The 21,041-nt window shown below is 42.8% G+C and overlaps 1 protein-coding gene across 13 annotated transcripts in view; it reads right to left on the bottom strand.

Moving 5' to 3' along the window:
• Positions 1-21,041, bottom strand: part of LOC128334054 (cation channel sperm-associated auxiliary subunit beta-like) — a 178,015-nt gene that overhangs the window by 65,644 nt on the left and 91,330 nt on the right. For 12 of the 13 annotated variants that reach the window (XM_053270302.1, XM_053270325.1, XM_053270324.1 and 9 more), the window contains 5 exons: positions 20,301-20,453; positions 14,572-14,724; positions 13,063-13,207; positions 1,997-2,148; positions 102-253 (listed from right to left, as the gene is read on the bottom strand). In XM_053270302.1, coding sequence (XP_053126277.1) covers positions 102-253; positions 1,997-2,148; positions 13,063-13,207; positions 14,572-14,724; positions 20,301-20,453 — 755 coding nt within the window. The remainder of the gene's footprint in view (positions 1-101; positions 254-1,996; positions 2,149-13,062; positions 13,208-14,571; positions 14,725-20,300; positions 20,454-21,041) is intronic. The other variant, XM_053270323.1, reaches the window with a different exon arrangement.

Genomic DNA, 21,041 nt, shown 5'->3' with positions numbered 1-21,041 from the left:
CATTCTTACCTATGAAGCAGACTTTTAAACTGAAGAACCCTTGAAACAACTGGATATTTTTTCAGATAGTTCTTAAAACTTTTAAAGTTATTGATATTTACCCATATACTAACGCTTTGTCTACATGAAGATTATAGAACCTTGACTTTGTGGCAGCTACCCCTGGATTCAATGGTTCATGACTATAGAAAACCATTTGTTGTTCAGTGATATACTGTGGAGACAAAACACCATCGAAACCCAAGTCATCTGCCTGGAACAAAGCAATCAATCAATCAATCAATCAATCATCTCATTTCTTCATCACGTCATCATCATAAATCCTGCTAAACTAGTTTAAGAAACAGTAGTAAGGCATAGCAATAAATCAGGGCCCACTGAAGAAGGCTTTTTAAAATGGTATTATTGCATGGTACGTAGAATTTTTAAACCCAATAAATAGTAATATTAATGTTCTTCAGCATCTCCTACCATTTTTATGCCTACAAGGCCCTGTTTTTCTGTATTTGCTCAAGGACTTCATATAGTGGGTATGAACCAGTCAAAGTGAAGTACCTTTTCCTGGTTTTGCTGGGAGAGTTTTGGCCATAGGATTCTGGCCAAAGAGATCTATGGCCATTTAAAATAAAGATGAATGTGTAGCAACAGGAGTTTTCATTTGCAAGACCCTTCATCTGATGTTATTACTTATAATGCTTCATGGTACAATAAATTAGTCAGGGTACAACAAAAGCATGTTTACTTGGCGATATATATCTCCAATTTAATTGGATATAACATATATACAGGAAATATGGTTAAGACAGGGATGTTTGTCTTTAAGGAATTACAGCGCTCTCTCTCTTCTTACTCTAAGTAATATGCTAGTCTTCTCAGAACTAGTTAGTATGCTAACAACACACACACACACACACACACACACACACACACACACACACACTCTTCCTAGAATTAAACCTACTGTGTTGGGATATATTGGCAGGTGTAAGAAGTCAAGAAGCAATAATCCTAGTACAAACTTCCTGCTTTGATGATCTGGAAGGGTGAATTCACCCTCATTTAACAATAATTAAAATTTCATAAACAAACTGCTCTAAAAAGATCGAGGATTGTATCTTATTTACAGTAGGTTTGTGCATTTTGATTCAGGTACAAAATGTTTTTGTAAAAATGGTGATTTCCTGAAAATGGCAATTTCTGAGGTTTTGTAACCAAAACAAAATCAAGAATTAAAAAACAGAGATTTTTGTTTCCAAATCGAAATGACTGTTTCAGACAGAATGCTTTGTTCTTCAGAAAAACATTGCAATTCAAATTAACTTCTCTGACTCTCTCCACTCCAGCTGAGGCACTGAGTGATTAGCAGAAGATAAGATATGCAAAAAGCTGTTGAGCATGGATGGTTTAGTTAAGTATGTGTTATATTCAGTGTGATAGAAATGCAAACTGACCTTGGCAAAGGGATTTGGAAGACAGCATTTTGAGACAGAAATATCCAGATATCTTTGGGAGCTCAATGCAATGCCAAAGCTCTTGCTAAAAGCCATGGTATAAATTGTGTGGAGAAGCTTTTCAAGAAGCTGGTTAGGAAAGTTCTGAAATTACATAGGTGTTTCTTTCCAAAGGTTTAGAAAGAATCTCTTGACTCGTTCAGGGGCCTTTTGAAGAGCTATTTTGTTTTTCTTCTGATTTTTATGAGTTATAGTGGTGTCTAAGTTTTGTTGCCCAAGTTGAGCAGTCTAATGTAATTTAGGCCACAATGTAATTTGGTGGGACATGATGTCTAAGCCAGTGGTTCACAACTTTTGCCATTGCAGGGACAGGTCATCCACATAGGACTACAGGAGACAAAAGGAGGGGAGTGGGGGAATATCCCTGTCAATCTATTGACATCCCCAGGAATCTTAGTTGCTTCTCTCTTTCTTGTAACCATGATCCATGGTTTTGCACTTTCTTAAATGCAGTGATGATAAATCTCAACAAAAGTATATTAAACCTGTAATAAAGTGTTCACATCCATTACAGGAACTGCCATTCTGTCAGCTGATGTTGCATTCATACTAAGCTGATATAAAATTCCCAGATGGTCAAAGTACATGCTGAAAAAATCTTGGTTCACAGTTGTAAGCCTGGCATATCTGAATAAACCTACAGGAAAGAACACAAGAAAACACACATGTGCCATATCTTGCTAGAATATGAAGTAAAACTATTGTAAAAAGGTGACATTCAAGTGGATTTTTAGTAAGGTTGTCATCTCTTCTGAACAACTTGTAGGGAACCTGTAGGGAATTAGATTGTTTGGAACAGGAGGAATGGTAGTTCATTATAGGAAATGATGAAGTCTCCCTTCCTTTCTCATTTCGTTTAATTCAGTAACCAGATTTTCCTCCAAAATTGGGAAGAAATCAGACAATTTTCAAAGCCAACAAGGCATGGAAAGGCAGGTTGCTTATCCGTAACTGCAGCTCTTATTCTGGTCTTCTGTGCTGATGGATTCACGCATGCACAGAGACCTCACATTGGAACCTTCTAGAGACAGAAACATTTTTGGCGGTAGCCCCATCCCCAGGTATTGCATGAACTGCATGTAATCTGCCTTTTTACATCAGTCTGAGCTGCTTCTGGAGTGATATTATGAGAAAGGAACAGTAACAGTGCTGAAGCAGGGAGGTGGGTGGGTTGTATGAATGCAGAGAAAACTACAAGTAGAACTAAAGTTACGGGTAAGCAACCTGCCTTTCTTCTGAGTGATCTCTGTGCATCATGTTGATGAGATGGTAGCAATCACTTACCTGGACGAGGGTGCACCGGAACTACTGGGTAATAGATATAGGACAATTCTCCCAAAATTAATCCTCTCTCCTAGCCCAGAGATCTAAGGCCTCTGATAGTGTCTGATGAATTTATTATTATTTCTTATTTACACAGTCAGACAGGTGTTATTGACTGGTTTGTTTGATCCAGACATTGAGTCCTTCCCAAGGACCTGAGATGGCTGAATTTTATTGTCAATGTTGTTGCTGTTGTTATAGATATCGTCGCAGAATATAGGCTGTTCCCAGTAAAGCTGCTTTTTGTAATTGGCTGATGGTGATTTCTGTGGCCCCTCTATGGTGTTGAGGTGCTCTTCAAGGTGTTTTGGAACTGCACCCAGGGCGCCAATTACCACTGGGATTATTTTGGTCTTTTTCTGCCACAGCCTTTCAATTTCAATTTGGAGAACTTTGTATTTTGTGATTTTTTTCTATTTCTTTTTCTTCTATTCTGCTATCCCCTGGTATTGCTACATCGATTATTTTAACTTGTTTTTCTTTCTTCTTGACTACAGTGATATCTTGTGTATTGTGTGGCAGATGTTTGTCTGTTTGTAGTTGGAAGTCCCATAATATTTTTACATCTTCACTTTCTTCAACTTTTTCAATTTTATGGTCCCACCAATTTTTGGCTACAGGTAGCTTGTATTTTTTGCAGATGTTCCAGTGTATCATCCCTGCTACCTTGTCATGCTTTTGTTTGTAGTCAGTCTGTGTGCTCTTTTTACAACAGCTGATTAGGTGGTCTACTGTTTCATCTGCTTTTTTACAAAGGCGGCACTTGCTGTTTGTTGTTGATTTTTCGACTTTTGCTCTTATTGCATTTGTTCTTAGTGCCTGTTCTTGTGCAGCCAGTATTAAACCCTCAGTTTCTTTCTTCAAGTTGCCATTCTTAAGCCATTGCCAGGTAAGAACATAAGGACAGCCCTGCTGGATCAGGCCCAAGGCCCATCTAGTCCAGCATCCTGTTTCGCACAGTGGCCCACCAGATGCCGCTGGAAGCCTTGGTGATGTCTGATTTTCCACTTATATTGTGCAAATATTGACCACGCAGGGGCTTCTTTTTCCATTTTTCTGCTCGGTTCTTGACTTGTTTTTTGTAGGCCTGCTTTGTTTCATTCAAGTTTAATAGTTTCTTGTTCTTGACCATTTGAAGTGCATCTTCTTCACTGTCCTTGATATATTCTTCAAGGCCTCTTTTCTCCTCCTCTACTGTTTGATGGACTTGCAGCATTCCTCTTCCACCTGAGCTGCGAAGGAGGTTTAGCCAAATACATCACTGCGGGGGTGCAGAGCATGATTGATGGTCATGATTTTCCTGGTCTTACGATCTAGTGTCTCTAGCTCTGCCTGGGTCCAGTCTATTATTCCTGCAGTGTATATGATAACAGGTATAGTCCAGGTGTTTATGGCTTGTATGGTGTTCCCGCCATTGAGTTTGGACTTGAGGATTTTTCTAACTCTGCTGATGTATTCACTTCCAATTTTTCTTTTAACTTCAGTGTGTGCAATGTTATCAGCCTGGAGAATGCCCAAGTCTTTGTAATGTTCTTTCTCTTCCAGGTTCTAGATCTTGCTTCCACTGGGCAGTTCTATTCCTTCTGTTTTTGTTATTTTCCCTCTGTTCATTATTAATGCAGCACACTTGTCTAGTCCAAACTCCATTGCTATATCGCTACTGAATATACGGACAGTGTTTAGCAGTGATTCGATTTCTGACTGGGACTTTCCATACAACTTCAGATTGTCCATGTACAGCAGATGTTTTATTTTACTTGATGTTTTAGATTTTCGATATCTGAGGCCTGTTTTGTTTAGTATTTGTGAAAGTGGGGTCATGGCGATTACAAACAACAGAGGGGATAGTGAGTCCCCTTGGAAAATGCTTCTTCTAATGCTAACCTGTCCAAGTGTCTCGCCATTGATTGTTAACTGTGTACTCCACATGCTCATTGCTTTTTAAATAAATATCTGAATGTTTTTGCTGACACCAGTTGTTTCTAAACATTTTAGTATCCATATGTGAGGCAATGAATCGAAGGCTTTCTTGTAGTCAATCCATGCAACACTTAGATTGGTTTTTCTTCTCTTGCAATTTTCTAAAATCATTTTGTCAATCAGCAGCTGGTCTTTTGTGCCTCTGGTGTTCGGGCAATTTCCTTTCTGTTCAACTGGAAGCTGTTTGTTAGTTAATAAGTGTTGCATCACTTCATCTGCTATTATTCCAGTTAATAATTTGAACATGGTTGGCAGGCAGGTTATCGGTCTATAATTACTTGGAACTGCACCTTTTGCTGGGTCTTTCATGATGAGATGAGTTTTCCCAGTTGTTAGCCATTGTTCAATATCACCTCCTTGCAAAATGTAATTGAACTGTTTTGATAGTTGTTTATGAAGGCTTGTTAGGTGTTTAAGCCAAAAGCCATGCAGTTCATCGTCGCCTGGTGCAGTCCAATTTATTTTTCTTTGCTCTTTCACTTATTAATTCTGGTGTTATTATTAGATCTTGCATTTGATGGTTACGTTTTTTGACCTCTTTCACCCAGCCTGCTTTCTTATTATAATCTATTGGATTGTCCCATAATTTCCCCCAGAATTGCATTGTTTCTTCTTTATTTGGTGTTTCTACGTTTCTTGCATTTTCTCCTTCTATGCTTTGGTAGAAACGTCTCTGATTCGACTGGAATTGGAGATTCTGCCTGTGTTGTGTAATTCTGGCTTCATATCTGCTAATCTTCTTTGACACTGCTGTTATTTGCTGCTTTATTATTTCCAGGACTTCTCTAATTTTCCTTGAATCTAGGCGGTATTTTTATTATTAATAATTCAATTTCTATACCGCCTTTCCAAAAATGGCTCAGGGCAGTTTACACAGAGAAATAATAAATAAATAAGATGGCTCCCTGTCCCCAAAGGGCTCACATTCTAAAAAGAAACACAAGATAGACACCAGCAACAGTCACTGGAGGTACTGTGCTGGGGGTGGATAGGGCCAGTTACTCTCCCCCTGCTAAATAAAGAGAAGCACCACGTTAAAAGGTGCCTCTTTGCCCAGTTAGCAGGGGTCTAGTGGATTGCCTCCAAATGGCAGCTTTCCAGATAGCATTTAGAGAGAGTCCTCCAAAGAAGGCTGTAGATGCGGCTACTGATTTTGTAGAGTGCACATTCATCTGAGGGCAGTGGAGGTTAGTGAGTGTGGCGCTGGTGAGAGATACCTTTAAAAAGTTATTTCCTGCAATACAGCCAGTTCCTTGACCTGATGCAAGCAGCTGTGGCTGCAGCAGCTCTGGCACTCACCTGGCTTCTCACTGCCCCCACAGCGCTGCCCTCACTGGCTGCCACTGTCTGAGTGGGTAACAATTTGCCTGCTAGGTCATAGGCTAACTTAATGGCAGAAGAAATCCAGGCACTGGGTCCTTTGTATGTAAAATGAAAGGGTTCTACAAAGGGCAATAGAATGCGAAATCCTCTCCTCTGGAGTTGAAGGACACGGGTAAAAATATGCAAAACAGGACTTCCGGTGGGCTCTTCCGGTCAACATGCTGGCATTTCTGCGCGCTCCGTGGGGCCCCCTGCCTGCATCCAACAAAATCCGGCCCCTAAAACCCCTCCTTAATAACCGGAGACCCTGCAAATGAGAGCTTGTAGTTGCAGCTCCCTGCTTAATCCTTCAAATTGCTGTGGGCGTGATGGCTCCTGAAATACCTCTCCTCGACGCTGAAGGACTGAGAGACTGAGCAGCTGTAGCCTCCTCACTTCCCCCTTCCTTTTCACCCCGTTGGAATGGAGACCAGAGTTTCTGAAGCTACTGGAGAAGATTGGTTAACTTTAATAACTGCCCGAGAGAGTGGGGGAGGAATAGGAGGGGGCAGAGCCACATAGCATAGGAGTTACAAGGAAAAGAAACAGCAACTGAGAGAAATCAAATAAACTCCCACAATTAGAACAAAACAGATTGCTGGTATCCCCCCTCTGAATTCAAGAAAATCCAGCCCTGCAAGTCCCTCCTTCACTGAAACTGAATACTGAAACTGAGCTACCTCCCAGTCACTTTTCTGCCCAGAAGATACTGCTGCTTGGGTGTGCTTCACTGGTCCCCTTGCCTCCCCTCCCTCATCTGGAGTTGAGTAGAGCAAAGCTTAATCCCAATCTAGCTACCTGAAGAGGAAGGGGAAGACAAGAAGGCAATGTGTACTTGGTAAAGTGTAAAGTGAGCAACACACATGGAGGAGGTGATGGCCAAAACCACAAATATAAACATAAGTAAAGTAGACTACAGTAAGGCAACAGCGACCCCCTCTGATTAACTCTAATAACAGCACAGGATAGGGAGGTGGAGAAGCTTGGATAGTAACCTGGCTATGAGGGGCAAACAGAGGAAAGCTTCTAAACGGGGAGCTGAGGCAGACCCCAAAATGCCAAGAATAGACAGCAAAACCGAAGATGGGGTAGATATCAAAGCCCTCCTCTCACTCCTTAGGGAAGTGGCGAGTGACACCAAAAGCCTGAAATTGGGACAAGAGATGATTAAGTCAGAGATAGGCAAAGTTCGGGCTTCCATGGAATAGCTCATATCCAGAGTACAAGAAGCGGAGGGGCGCATCTCGACACCAGAGAACAGGACTTCCAATACAGAAACTTATTTAGAACAGACCAATCATGAATTAGCAATCCTTAGGGATAAACTAACAGACCTGGAGGGCTGTAACTGGAGGAACAACTTGCGTTTAGTGGGGGTGAACGAAGGTACTACTGGAGAATGTGATATGATAAAATTAGTGTCCACCATACTGCAGTAGCCTTTGAGCCTCCCCGGGGACTATGACTTTGAAACTGAGAGGGCACACAGAGCCCTGGGATCATGCCCAGCAGTAGATACTCCTCCTTGGGCCATCGTTTTCAAGTTGTTGAGATTTACAACCAAGGAAGATCTCTTGGCGAGGGCCAGAGAGAAAGGCCGACTACGGTGGAGCCCACGTAACAGTCGGATCTTTCTGTTTCAAGATTTCCCAAAGGCAGTTGTAGATCAAAGAAAGAAATTTCAACTCTGCAGGACCATGGTAAGAGAAAAGAAAGTAACCTGCTTTTTCAAATATCCTGCTATTCTCTGCTGCATCCATGACGGCAGAATGCATCACTTTAGCAACCTGGTCCAGGCTGAATCTTTCCTGCAGCGATTGCAAGCAAATGGCTGATTTTTGTTTGTATAGAGCTGTTTTGGATTGATTTTCTCTTTATATAAGGCATGGGATGTACTACATTTCTCCTCTAGGTATTGGTGCGGGATTCTTTTCCTTTTAGGCTTAAAGTGTTAAAGTAGAAGCCTAGCCAGGTGCATGGTGGAAGCTCCAAGGGAGCATATGATATGAAATGTTAAGTAGGCCACAGACTGCTAACGATCCAGGAGCGGACAACTTATATAACGCTCTGGGCACAGTGCTCTTTCTAATTCGCTTCTCCGTCCCTGGGTGGGGTGAATTTGTTCTGAGTGGAGGTGTAGCCTGCTTTAGAAGACACCCCCTCTTGATAGCAGCAGAGAGCTGCAGTAAATTAGGGGTGTACAATTTGGATTTTCGGTGTTTTGATTCTGATCCGAATTGAAACACCCCCAATTTGTTTTTGGGTCTGAATCTGACCCATCCGAATCACCCCAGATTTGATTCGGATCAGAATTAATCCAAATCCAAATTGATTTGGATTAAAAAAACTGGGTCCCAGGGCCAAAAGGATGGGGTAGTACTGCCTAATGGGTGGAGGCAACCACCCAAATTGCAGAGGAATTGGGCAAAGGGCTGATTTTTAATGAGTTGTTGAAGTTTGTGTGTCTTTGGGGCAGATTTGGGGCATAAAGTGGGATCTGGGGCAGAAGATTGGGGTGGGGTGGTAGTGTCTAATGGGTGGAGGCTACCAACCATATTGCAGAGGGATTGGGCAAAGGGCTGATTTTTGGTGAATTGTTGAAGTTTACGTGTCTAAGGTTTTCCCCCATAAGGTATAATGGAAGTGTATTGCTTCACGTTGCGGGGAAGGGGGTGGCCTAGAGTGGTGTGGGGTTGGTGGTAGTGCCCAAGGGTGGCAAGGAAGCTACCAGAATTTTTCCAAAGGATTTTTTCAACCAGAGGGCTGATTTTTGATGATTTGTTGAAGTTTATGCGTCTTTAAGGGTTTCCCCCATAAGGTGTAATGGAGGTTTCAGAAGCCCCATAACTGTACTTGGAGGGCGCTGGGGTGGCCCAGAGCGAGTGGTGGTGTAGTGCACATAGAGTGCCAGCCACCCCCATGGGTTGCTAACCCATGGAGTACAGGGTTCTGTTGTTTCTGAGGTGTTCTGAGTGTAGATTCTCTGGTAGCAAATGAGATTTTCAGTACAAACCATGAATCCACTCTCATTTGCTACCAGAGAATCTATACTCAGAACACCTCAGAAACAACAGAACCTAGTACCCCATGAGTTAGCAACCCATGGGGTGGCTGGCATCCTATGTGCTCTACAACAGCATTCACTCCCGGACACCCCAGTGCCCCCCAGGTGGAGTTATGGGTCTGCTGAATCCTCCATTATTCCCTAGAGGGGAAAACCTTAAACTTCAACAATTCCTAAGAAATCAGTCCTTTGCCCTATTCCTTTGGAATCTGGATTGTGGCAGGCACCCCTTGGGGCACTGCCACCCAACCCACTGTTTTGCCCCTCAGGCCCCCTTTCTGTCCTGAATCTGCCCCAAATACATGTAAACTTCAGAAGTTCTTTAAAAATCATCTCCTTTCCCATTTCCTTTTGAATCTAGGTGGCAGCAGGCACCCATTGGGGAACTACCACTTGACCCACTCTTCTGCCCCCAAAGCCCCCTTTCTGCCCTGAATCCACCCCAAATTACATGAACATCACACATCAACAACAACAGCAGAACTTTGCAAATAACTAGGCAGATTTCCAAAGGTCATGCACATCCACATCCCCCCTCCCCCGAAATGAATTTGATCTACACACAACAGTGTGAAACAACAACAATGAAATGCACACTGCCCCACACAGTGTGCACACTGCCCCACTGGCCAATCAGGGTAAATTTTACCCTTAAATTTCCTTAAAAGGAATAAGGAGGCAATTGCCAGCAGATCAGCCCATGATTTCGCTGGCCAATCTGCAGGCTGGAAGGGCTGGAAATTCAAACAGATGTCAAAACTCAAAATGGAGATTGAAGAAGAAAGACTTTTTGTGATTGCAAAATGGAGTTCTGAAACAGCCGAAACAACAAAACATTTTGTATCCTAACAGGGGCGTGTTATTTCACCTACCAATTTTTCTGTTTTGAGCATTGGGTGTTTTGTTTCGGCTACAAAACAGCCGAAATGGCCTTCTGGGGGCAGAAAACCTTTTGTATCCGAAACGAAATGCACACCCTACTCCCGTTGGTTCCCCCCCCCCCTCTAAAGAAACCTTCAACTTACTGTGGAAGTTTATTTTCTTCCGGGGGTGGGGAAGGCTATCTAGGAGTGGGTTATTCTTCTCACTTGCTTCCGCTTTGAGTTTGATTCCAGTGGAAGGATCCCCAACTCCTGACTGTTTTTGTTTTGCTTTGCCTTGTGTTTCAGCCAGCACAACACTTTTGAAAAGCAAGGTCATCTACATTGATTCCATTGATCCCATATCAGAACTATTCTCACTTGTGTTTCCTTTTAGTTTGCTTTTTGTTGCCTCCAGTTGTGCCCAGTGTCAGGAATCTGTCAGCAATAGAACTGATGCTGACATAACCCAAGGCAAGTGACCACACTTCACAGACAGCATTACTACAACATTTTGTCTGTGAAGTGTGGTCACCTGCCCTGGGTTATGTTAGCATCAACTTTCCAACTTTCAGCTTCTAGCCTGGTTTTCCTAGTCCACCACTAGTGCCTTTGAGGGTCATTCATCCTCCACCTCTTTATTTGTTGCAGAGTTGGACTGCTGAGACAGATGGAATCACAGTGACAGGTTGGGGATATCTTGGATGGACAGTTCTGCAGCTGCATATATTTATCAGGTCTCCCAATAAGTTTAGAGCAGCTAAATGAAATAACTGGACCCTTGGTAGGACAGTTGAGCCAATGATTCTGAACCATCCTTAAAGGCAGCCCCATGTAGAACATCTATGGTTCAATTTGGATGTGAACAATGCATGTAACAATATAAGTGTAGTCAGTCTTCTCCAAGTAGAGTTGCAACTAGCTGAAGTTGAGGAAAAACACCCATAGCAATTAATAGTCTCTATTAGTACAGCCAATGGCCAGAATTACAAGAATAAAATCATTTAGAATTAACAACTTCATTCTGAATAACACCACAAATATAGCAAAATTTAGCAACATTGAATAAATTTTCCTCTTTACAATCCTTTAAAATTAAATTTAAATAGTCCATTTCAGTTAATCCTGGAAACAGGATAAGTTGAAGAGAAATATATTTCTTCCTAATGTCACTATAAAATTCACAATACAAAAGGACATGAGCCATTGTCTCAATTTCTCCCAATCCACACGGACAAACATGACAATGATAAAGAATATTTTGGAATCTCCCTTTGCAGCACAGCTGTATTCATGGCGTTACAACGGGCTAAAGGTAAAGCCCTATGAAATTTAGGTACAGTAAGAAGAGATAAATATCTAGCTGGAGAATAGCTTACAGTTTCAACATTCAGGAAAACACCCCTAGGAATTAGACTCCTGTCAATCTGAGATTCTCCATCCAGAATCCTTTCCTTAAGTCTGCCCCTAGCCGCCTCAAAAGGCAAACTAAGAATGGCATCAGGCGAAAATCTGTAATACTGCAATCTCCCTTCAATAGCTTCCAACCAAGCTGAACGATATGTAACTTGAAAAATCAATGAGACAATACCAATAGGCCTAAACATCAATTTGAGCCAATAACTCAAAAATGAAAAACCATGCCCAAACTTCAACCTTAATCAATCCTGCTTCAAGGCGTAGAACTACTCTCGGTACACAACCAGGTACTTGGAAGATGTTTTTCAGAAAGGTTGTATTGCCTCAACCTTCTCAAAATTGGAGTACAGCCCCAATTGAACACCATACAGTAGCTGAGCCCTTACCTTTGCATTAAATAATTTGATAACTGCTGGAACATACTGAGCACCTCTAGAGTGGAAGAAGGATCAGATCAAATTGGCACTTCTTCTTCTGCTCTGGAGAACATAATCTCTGTGCAATAGTCGTGATCCAGTAGCAGAAAAAACAATCCCGAGATATTTGAAATGTTTCACTTGTTCAAGTTGGACTCCATTAAGGAACCAGTGGTGTAAACTAGGGCGCCTCGCAAATAACACAATTTTGGTTTGGGAACAGTTAACTTCCAACAAATTCAGCTTACAATAATCATCAAGGGCACACATAGCTCTCTTTAAACCCACTTGAGTTCTAGATAGAATGACTGCATCATCAGCATAATGGCCCTGAGCCATTTTTGGAAGGGCAGTATAGAAATTGAATGAATGAATGAATGAAGCAAAACTTGATCCTAACTTCGGAGGGTGATGATGCAGTTGATTCAAGTGAGCGATCAAAGAATTAATATAAAGGTTAAACAGCAAGGGAGCCAGGATGCATCCCTGTCTAACTCCTCTGGATACCAATACTTCCTTAGTAAGATGCCCAGATCTAGAAAAACGAACTCTAATCCGAGAATTATCATGAAGCTTACGAATGAGGCATAAAAGGTGACGATCAATTGTGGATTCCCACAGCTTAGACATAATTTATCATGTGGGATCAAAACAAATGCAGCCTTAAAATCGATAGCAATTGACATTACCTAATCATCCAGAGATAGTTAGTGCTGGGTTCAGGAGCACTCCCAGACGGTGGAGCTGATCTTCCAGGGGGAATGCAACCCCATCCAATACAGGTTGAATACCACTATCCAGGTCAGTGGAATTTCCAGCCATCAGTACTGCTATGATATCTGGATGATGTTTCAGTGGAGTGTCTCCTTTAGACCAGAACAATCTCCAGACACTCCTTTAAATGTTCCAATACAACCCAGGATTCATTGATGGGAATGAAAGGTAGAGGTGGATATCATCAGAGTATTGATAACACCTCAGCACAAACTTCTAGATGGACTCTTCCAGCTATGTCATGTAACTATCAAAAAGCATGAAGGACAAGCTGGAACTGTGTGGCACCCCATACACCAATGGCTTCAGGCTACAGATGTCTGCAGAAGGTTCTAATTCTTTAATGTTCTTACCTGCTTTTGTGTAGAAAATGTTCCCCTTGTCAGTCACAAATACAATGGCCTGGTTGTAAACACATGCATCTGTTTCTGTAACAGTCTCATTGTCTAGTTTAATTAACAATATAAATGTGTTGCCTCCATCAGTAGAAAGCCACACCTAAGGGGAAAAGGCAAAACTGAATATGGTAGAGATAAGAATTTAAAATATAAGTGCGATTACAGTATATTGTACAAGCTGACCATATTTATGGCAAACAAACCAAGGTCAGTGATTACTCCTAATATAGTAGCAAAATTACTCTACAGTAATGGAGACTCAACTAGTAACAGGCAGTAAAGGTAAAGGTAAAGTGTGACGTCAAGTTGATTTTGACTCCTGGTGCCAAAAGAGCCCTGTGCTTTCCTTTGGTAGAATTCAGGAGGGGTTTACCATTGCCTCTTCCTGCGCAGTATGAGATGATGCTTTTCAGCATCTACCTACGTATATAGCTGCTGCCTGATATAGTAGCAGCAGGGATTCGAACTGGCAAACTTCTGCTTGTTAGTCAAGCATTTCCCCGCTAATAACTTGGTCCAGTACAGATGTGCTCTTAATTATGACTCTGATTATGACAGGGCTGTAGGATCACATGTTCCTTCCCATCACCTGCCTTCTAAGAGTAAACCCTTTCTAATGCCTTAATTTTGATTAAGTGGGTTAAAGCTAGCCAGGGTTCTTGAATATTCAGGATTTCAAATCAGTTTTAAGCCTGCATATCAAATCTTGGTCAAATGCAAATCTTAATTACAGCTATAGCTGTCCTGCCCACACATTCTTGCCATGGGTGGTCGTGGTGCTCTGTGGAGGCAAAAATCCTACAGAGGTGAGAAGAAGGAACTGAGGCAGCCATTAATAGTTTGCTTGTATTTTGCAGCTGCAATGGGAGATTGCTTGTATTGCAAAAGATTGTGTGTATGCACCCAAGTGCTGAAGTATGGCAGCACAGAACACACATTTTAATATTAAAAAGAAAAATACAGAAACCTGAAAACCTGGGTGATCTGGAGATACATATAGCAGCTTGCCATTAGGGTCAGACAATAGGCGCGTTCACAGACTGTTGAAAACAATCCATACTACTCACATACTGAAACAAAAGTGCAAGTTGGGGAAAATCCCCCCCCTCAAAAATCAATAGTATTGGTTTTTGTTTGGAAAATAGCAGTTTTGCACTGCATTTTAACATGCCAGGCTACTGTTCATTATTATGTACCATACTACTGCTGGTATATTCTGTTTTTAATTTTCTTTTAATTCTTGTATGTTTTCTGTATGGCCTATGGCCGCAATAAATTGATTAATACCCTTGTCTTGCAGCACTCATGGAGGCTGAAATTTCAAGTCTCCTCCTTTCAGCAAAAAGAAACTTGTTTTTCAAAAGTAGTTCAGTTCTTATTGAGTAGTAAGACCCTCAATAATTCATGTCATAATCATCATTACATTACATATCAGTTTTAATAGCCTTTTCCATTGACACACACCTGATTTCCATAAACATATAGAAAGTGACTGTTTGGGTGGAAAAACATTCCAAATGGCACAAAATCCCGTTCTGGAAACCGATATGCTGGAAATTTGTGTTGTGCATGGAGTCTGTGATCTGTTAACTTGTTTACCCATACTAGTACATCCTTCTAAAATAAAAAAAGGAAAGAAACATAAAACAGAATTAACTACTGTACAGAATGTGCTATGCTAACAGAGAGACTGCTCTAACAGAAAGTGTGTGTGTGTCAGACCAGGCCAGCAATCTACCTAAAAACCCTATTTACAGTATTTTTTATTTACTACATTGTTTATCCAGACTTTTTGGCCATATTTGATGCCCAAGATTGCTATGTCCACTGCCTCTTTCCCCACTCTTTGTGTTTCCTTTCCTTGGGCTTTGCATTTTCCTTAGAAACATCTCCCACTTAGAAATTGGGGCACTTCTGAGGCAATTAAATCCTTAATATCTGTGTTTGCTAGGCTCTTGACACACACTGTTAAATGAGAATACACCTGGTAATCCAACTTGTTCACATGACCTTCAGCTGCTGCTCCAAAGGGCTGTGGGGAACGCAGGAGCTTGCTTGCCTTCCCCGGCAGATGGGCAGTGGCCATCTGTTCCTCTGCTGTGCTGCACACCCACATGAGTGGTGGCATGACAAAGGCCAGTGATAGGAGTGGGAGGACTTGCCCTTGCTGCACCCCGGAGTGCCCTGCACCATGAGCACAGCTGCTGTTCTCATTAGAGCAGTTGCTGTATTTGGCCCGGCCACTCTTTTCCTCCGGCTCACTGCTGGAAATGGCCGTGGGCCTGGGGGGAAGCCTTTTAGCCCTGCAGCAATTTTTGTCATGATCGCCTGTTGAGGTTAAATGAACTTCTGGGTTAAAAAGTCGGGCCAGCGAGGGTGGAAACTCTGGGATCAGGAGTGATCCTGGCACTCCACCCTAGCAGCCTGACCTAGACTGGGCTGCCCTAGCCTGGGTTGGACTGCTTGTGCGAATAGCCTTGTGGTCTTTTTTGGGAATCAGGAGATCTTTCGGGTATGTGAAAATCCTGATGCGCTGGAGTCAGAGGTTTGCCACTAGGGCTGCCAGGACTTTGGCGAAGATCCTGGGGGCCAAAGAGAGGCCAAACCAAAGCACTGTGTATTGGTAGTGTTGGTTGTCATAGGTGAAGCAAAGGAGGTGCCGGGAGTCCTGGTGGATAGGGACATGGAACAGTGTTCCTTCTAACAGGGATTCTCAGATGTTGTTGACTACAACTCCCATAATCCCTAAGCAAAAGCCATTGCAGCAGGGGATTCTGTGAATTGTAGTCAACAACATCTGGGAATCCCTGTTAGAGGGAACACTTACGTGGAGGTATGCCTCGGTGAGGTCGATGGATGCCAGGTAATGTGTGTGGTGGAGTGCCTCTGCTATGGAGTGTAGGGCTTCCATGAGAAACATCCTGCACTTCACCCACTTGTTGAGATACTTTGGAACATAGGAAGCTGCTATATACTGAGTCAGACCCTTGGTCTATCTAGCTCAGTATTGTCTTCACAGACTGGCAGCAGCTTCTCCAAGGTTGCAGGCAGGAATCTCTCTCAGCCCTATCTTGGAGATGCTGCCAGGGAGGAAACTTGGAACCTAGATGCTTTTCCCAGAGCAGCTCCATCCCCTGAGGGGAATATCTTGCAGTGCTCACATTTCTAGTCTCCCATCCATATGCAACCAGGGCAGACCCTGCTTAGCTAAAGGGACAAGTCATGCTTGCTACCACCAGACCAGCTCTCCTCTCTACTTTAGGTCTAGGACTGTCCTGGATGATCCATCTTTTTTGGGAATGGTGAACAAGAGTGAGTAGATGCCCCGTCACTCTTGGTGTTTCTGAACAGGTTGTATGGCTGAGATGGCAAGTGGTTGATGTATTGCCTCCTTTAGTGCCATGTGCTTGTGAGGGGATTTTCCCCCCTTATCCTTTATTTGGAAGCAGTGAAAGTGACTGTTGAAAGATTTTGGCATGAAGTGGCATCTCTGTTTGGTCTACAGCTGCAATAAAAGAAAAGAAAAGAAAAGAAAAGAAAAGAAAAGAAATGGCATCTACTTGCCAGTGCTTCAGCCATAGCGTGCATCTGGCTACCATGTTGTTGACTGCAGCCGAAGCTCCGAAGCATAATGCATCCAATGTCTCAGTGTAACATCCATGATGAAAGCTTGGGCTTTTTGAATCTTCAGTAGGATCTGCCTCTGCCTGGGTGGATCTGGTGGCAGAGATTGAAGGAGCTCGTCTGTCCACAGGAGGGATACTCTGGAAATGATGGATGCGGCTATGGAGGCTCGGATGCATAGAGCGACTGAGTTATTATTCGTTCTGAGGTGAAATTCCAGTTTTTTCTCTGTAGGGTCCTTGAGAACCGATTCACCATCACAAGGTAGAATTGCTCCTGACATGAGTGCTGCCACTGGTGCATCAACAGGGGGCATCTGAAACAAGGCTGCTGCTGAGCAAACAAAACTATAATGTTTGTTAGCCAGCATAGGCAGCATTATTTTGCATTGACAGGGCTTCCCATTCTTGTCTCACTAGTTCCATGAAGATCTCAGGGAGAGGAAATAGGAGGTTTTGAGAAGAGGTTGTAGGGAGCACCAGAGACTCCACTGAAGGTGCTGAAGCTCCCTGTAGGTTCTCTATTTGGAGACCTAGGATATGCAATGCATTAACAAATAAGCTAGAGACGTCCTCAGATAGGAAAAGCTTTGTGAGTGGGCTGAGGGCTCAACCTGTTGGACCATTCTCTCTCCTCTTTAGGCTCAGGTTCGGGGTCTGGGTTGATTGAAGAGTTTTTGGGGGGCAATGGCAGGTTCCAGGGAGAGCAGGGGGTCTGCTGGTCTCTATGAGTGAGGGTCTGGAGAATCATAATCCAAAATGCTGGATGAATGAACAGAGGACTGCTTCCTATGCTTGTGTATAGATTTTTTTGATCTCTTAATCTTATGCTTGGATTTGTAGGTTGATTTATGCTTTTGGCTCTTTCCTCTCTTTTTAGGAGAGGAATCAGATTAGGAAGAAGAGGAGTCAGAGTCCTGGGAAGAAGAGAAGGACTGATCACAGGGTCGGTGGTGCCTTTTGGTGGATCTTTTGGAATTAAGTTGTTCAAGGCTCTGGTTCAGCACAGAGGAGAACCAGGTTCACAATGACTCAGGGGCCTCCCCAGGGAAGGGAGGAGGAGGAGGAGGCATCAATGGATTGGTGGGTTTCAGGGGCACCCTAGGAGTAGGGAGTACAATCGGGACCACGGGACCAGCAGTGTGAGGACTCACCGGAACTGGTGTAGATGGGGTGATCAGTGAGGAAGTACCTTTGGCGGGTCTTTCTCTTTGGGGGGCAGCATGTTGTCAGGTGCTGGAGCATTTGGATTCCCTCTATCTCCCAGAAGCCTCTGGGAGTTCACTACATCAGTCCCCAGCGGAATATCTGGTTCTATTGGGATGGGATGGCCTGCTGGAGCATTTTTCTTCTTATTTTTGTTCGGTACTTGTTCTTCTCCTGGCAATGGCATCGGAATCAGCTGGGGCATGTCCACAGGCCTGTGCCCCTTATTAGAGGGCTGCGCGGGAGGAACAGGGCGCTCAGAAATCTCTTCCATGAGAACGACGATACCGGGTCTTTCTGGGCATTGAGGGAAATGGAGCAATCATGCTTCCTAGTGCATTGGATGGCTGTGCGGGGGGCTCCTAAATGACCCTCAGTGGGGTTCTGTCCCTTCTCCCCCCCCCGCTCCTGAAAAGGATGCAGTCATCTGTGGTGGGGTGCTTACCAGGCTGAAAGGAGGCCAGTGAGTTCTTCCCCTTTGGCATTAGGACATTCAAGATGCCCGGCCTCTGAGGCTCCATTGGCAGGAGGGAGGAGGGGTAAAAGAAAAGGCAGTCAGAAGGCAAGGTGGGGAAGGAGAAAAGAGGTTTTTCAGGGTTGATTTTTTTTAAGTCAGAAGAAGCAAAGACTGTGGCGAGAGAAGGCAAAAGGCTTGGAGAATGAGATGAGAGTCAGAATAAGGGAGAATAAGCTAGATGCCAGACAAAGTTGACGGCTCTGGAGCTCCTGCAGGATAAACGAAACTGGGAAGGGCTATCCTCCAGGGCTTCTTAAAGGCTTTGCTAATTAGTTTTGTCCTGCCCTTTGGAGCATGCTGGGAGGATAACCCATGTGAGATGTCATCACCCAGAAGCCAAGAAAAATGCCACTCCTCTCCTTTTTTGGTGTGTTATGAAGCTCAAATACAGACACCCACATGACCCTACTGTCTATGAGCAGAATGAGCAAGCCAGGGAGAAGAAGATAATCCTCTCCCCTTCAGTGTCATATCAAGCTGTTGGACCCTTTTTGCAGTCCAAGGTACTTCCTAATAATAAATTTTTGAGCTGCTCCAAACTGGAGTAAAGTGTAAGAATGAAAGCAATAAAAGCTGGAATGCCACCTCTAAAAGTTTCCCTTTTCAAACAAAATGTATATAGCTCTGAGAGAAAAATATACATGTCAGAATGAAGCTGGAAGGGAACAGAAAGCTATCTAATCCTCAGTCCCTGCTACGAAGCCGTGCCATCCATGCATATTATGCAATATTATTGATATGATGCTATGATAAAACAGGAACAATGGATGCTTTGAAGAAAGATGTTCAAAAACCAAGTAGATCTACTAAAGTGCATTTTGACAACAACGCATAGGTGATTAAAGCAGCTATAGAAGTCCATGTTGACAATAGCTCAACTGGGAAAATGGGGGCGGGGGGGACAGGGAGAGTAGAGTGAAGAATCCAAGATTTCTTCAATCTATGGTTGTTTGGGCACTGTTAGAAAAAACCTGGCCAGGATATTGATTCCCCCATCACCTCCTTATGTGCTTCCAAACTTTCTTTTCTGGAGGAAGGTTGTTAATTGGTGGTTGTTCAACAGCTTGAAGTCCACCTGAATAGTGTCAGCTCTTCAGACCATGACCAGTCTTGTTTCAGTGTGGGCATTGCAATGAAGCTGCTCTTATGGCTTTGATTGCCCTCTGCAGACTGATTAGGGGCAACTGAACCACTCTGAGACATTTTTGGAAGGGCGGTATATAAATCTAATAAATAAATAAAATCTAATAAATCTAATAAAAATAAATAAACTGAACCCTACTGATTTTGTTTCGTCTTTTGTGGTCTTTGATACCACTGAGCATGAAGTGCTGACAATGTAACTATGGAATCATTCTGGGGTTACTAGGATTGCTCTTGGGCCAATTTGTTTCTAGCAGAGGAAACAAATGGTTTCCTCTGATGAGCATCTTGCTCAGTGTCTTCTCATGACTTTCCTTGTAATGATTAGAAGGATTCACATTGCCCCATTTCCTATACAACAGGTAGAGACACTGGATAAATTAATATGGAGTGAAGCTGATGACATAAACAATGCTATTCTTTCCCATCAGAACCAATTCCTGCACTCATAGTCCTTGCTTAGCGTCTGGCAATTGTGACAGGCTGTATGGGTCAAGCTGGGGTCTGGGGAGCTTGAATTGCAAAATGTAAGTAATGATGGTTAAAATGCCCTGCGACCTAAGTGAAGTTGAGACTCCCTTATACCAGATAATTTAGTGTTTGAACTTTTACAATGACATAACAAAGCAGATAATCCATTCTAAATAACAATCTAATGACATATAAGCAAATCAACTGCAGTGGTGTCCTTTTGCATACTGTACCTGTTGAGATAAAACAGCTATGCCAGTATTCTGTTGAGCATCAACAAGAAAAGAAACAACTCGTCGAGAAACCAGCTTTTCGCCTTTTGCTCTTTGAGGCAAGCAACTGTACCATTTTGTAAATGGATCATTGCTATAGAAACAGGTAGATTCCTATTAAAAAGATTTCTCAAATTAAAAAGAAGATAATAGACTGGTAGTATCAACAAATGTAGGGATACATAATAGTTTTGACTCTAAAAAGGATTGCCAAAGAATCTGGTCAGTATTATTAATGTATCAGAAAAACTTCAATTTAAGATGCAAGTTAATTAAGTTGCTTACAATTTTACTAGTGCTTTAAAAAGCATGGAAACTGCAAATAAAAGTGGTTACCTTAATTTCCATGCCATGTTATCAGTCAAGACATTGTACAGTCTGGTATATTATATTTGCCTAACAGATTAGGCTCCATGTGCCCACACTTTGTCTTGGTTTGGGGAGGGATGCCTCTAGGTAGATGTTCAACAGGTGCAGATTCCAAAATACCTTGCTAGAGGCACACCTGATGACTTTCTGCCTGATGCATTGCTACAAGACACAGTGCTTCCCCAAAATGTCCAGGCAGAAACTCAACAGGCCCACAGTCGATCCACAATCACATATTTTGCACATTTCACACATTTGCTGTAGCACTAGCTACAGATGCAGCTGAAGGATTTGTGCCAGATGTATTGTGACATCATCCACAGCATCCCACGA

Source organism: Hemicordylus capensis, chromosome 1 (assembly GCF_027244095.1).
Source record: "Hemicordylus capensis ecotype Gifberg chromosome 1, rHemCap1.1.pri, whole genome shotgun sequence".
In the NCBI taxonomy this organism is placed as follows: Eukaryota; Metazoa; Chordata; class Lepidosauria; order Squamata; family Cordylidae; genus Hemicordylus; species Hemicordylus capensis.
This window is presented reverse-complemented; position numbering and strand designations above follow the sequence as displayed.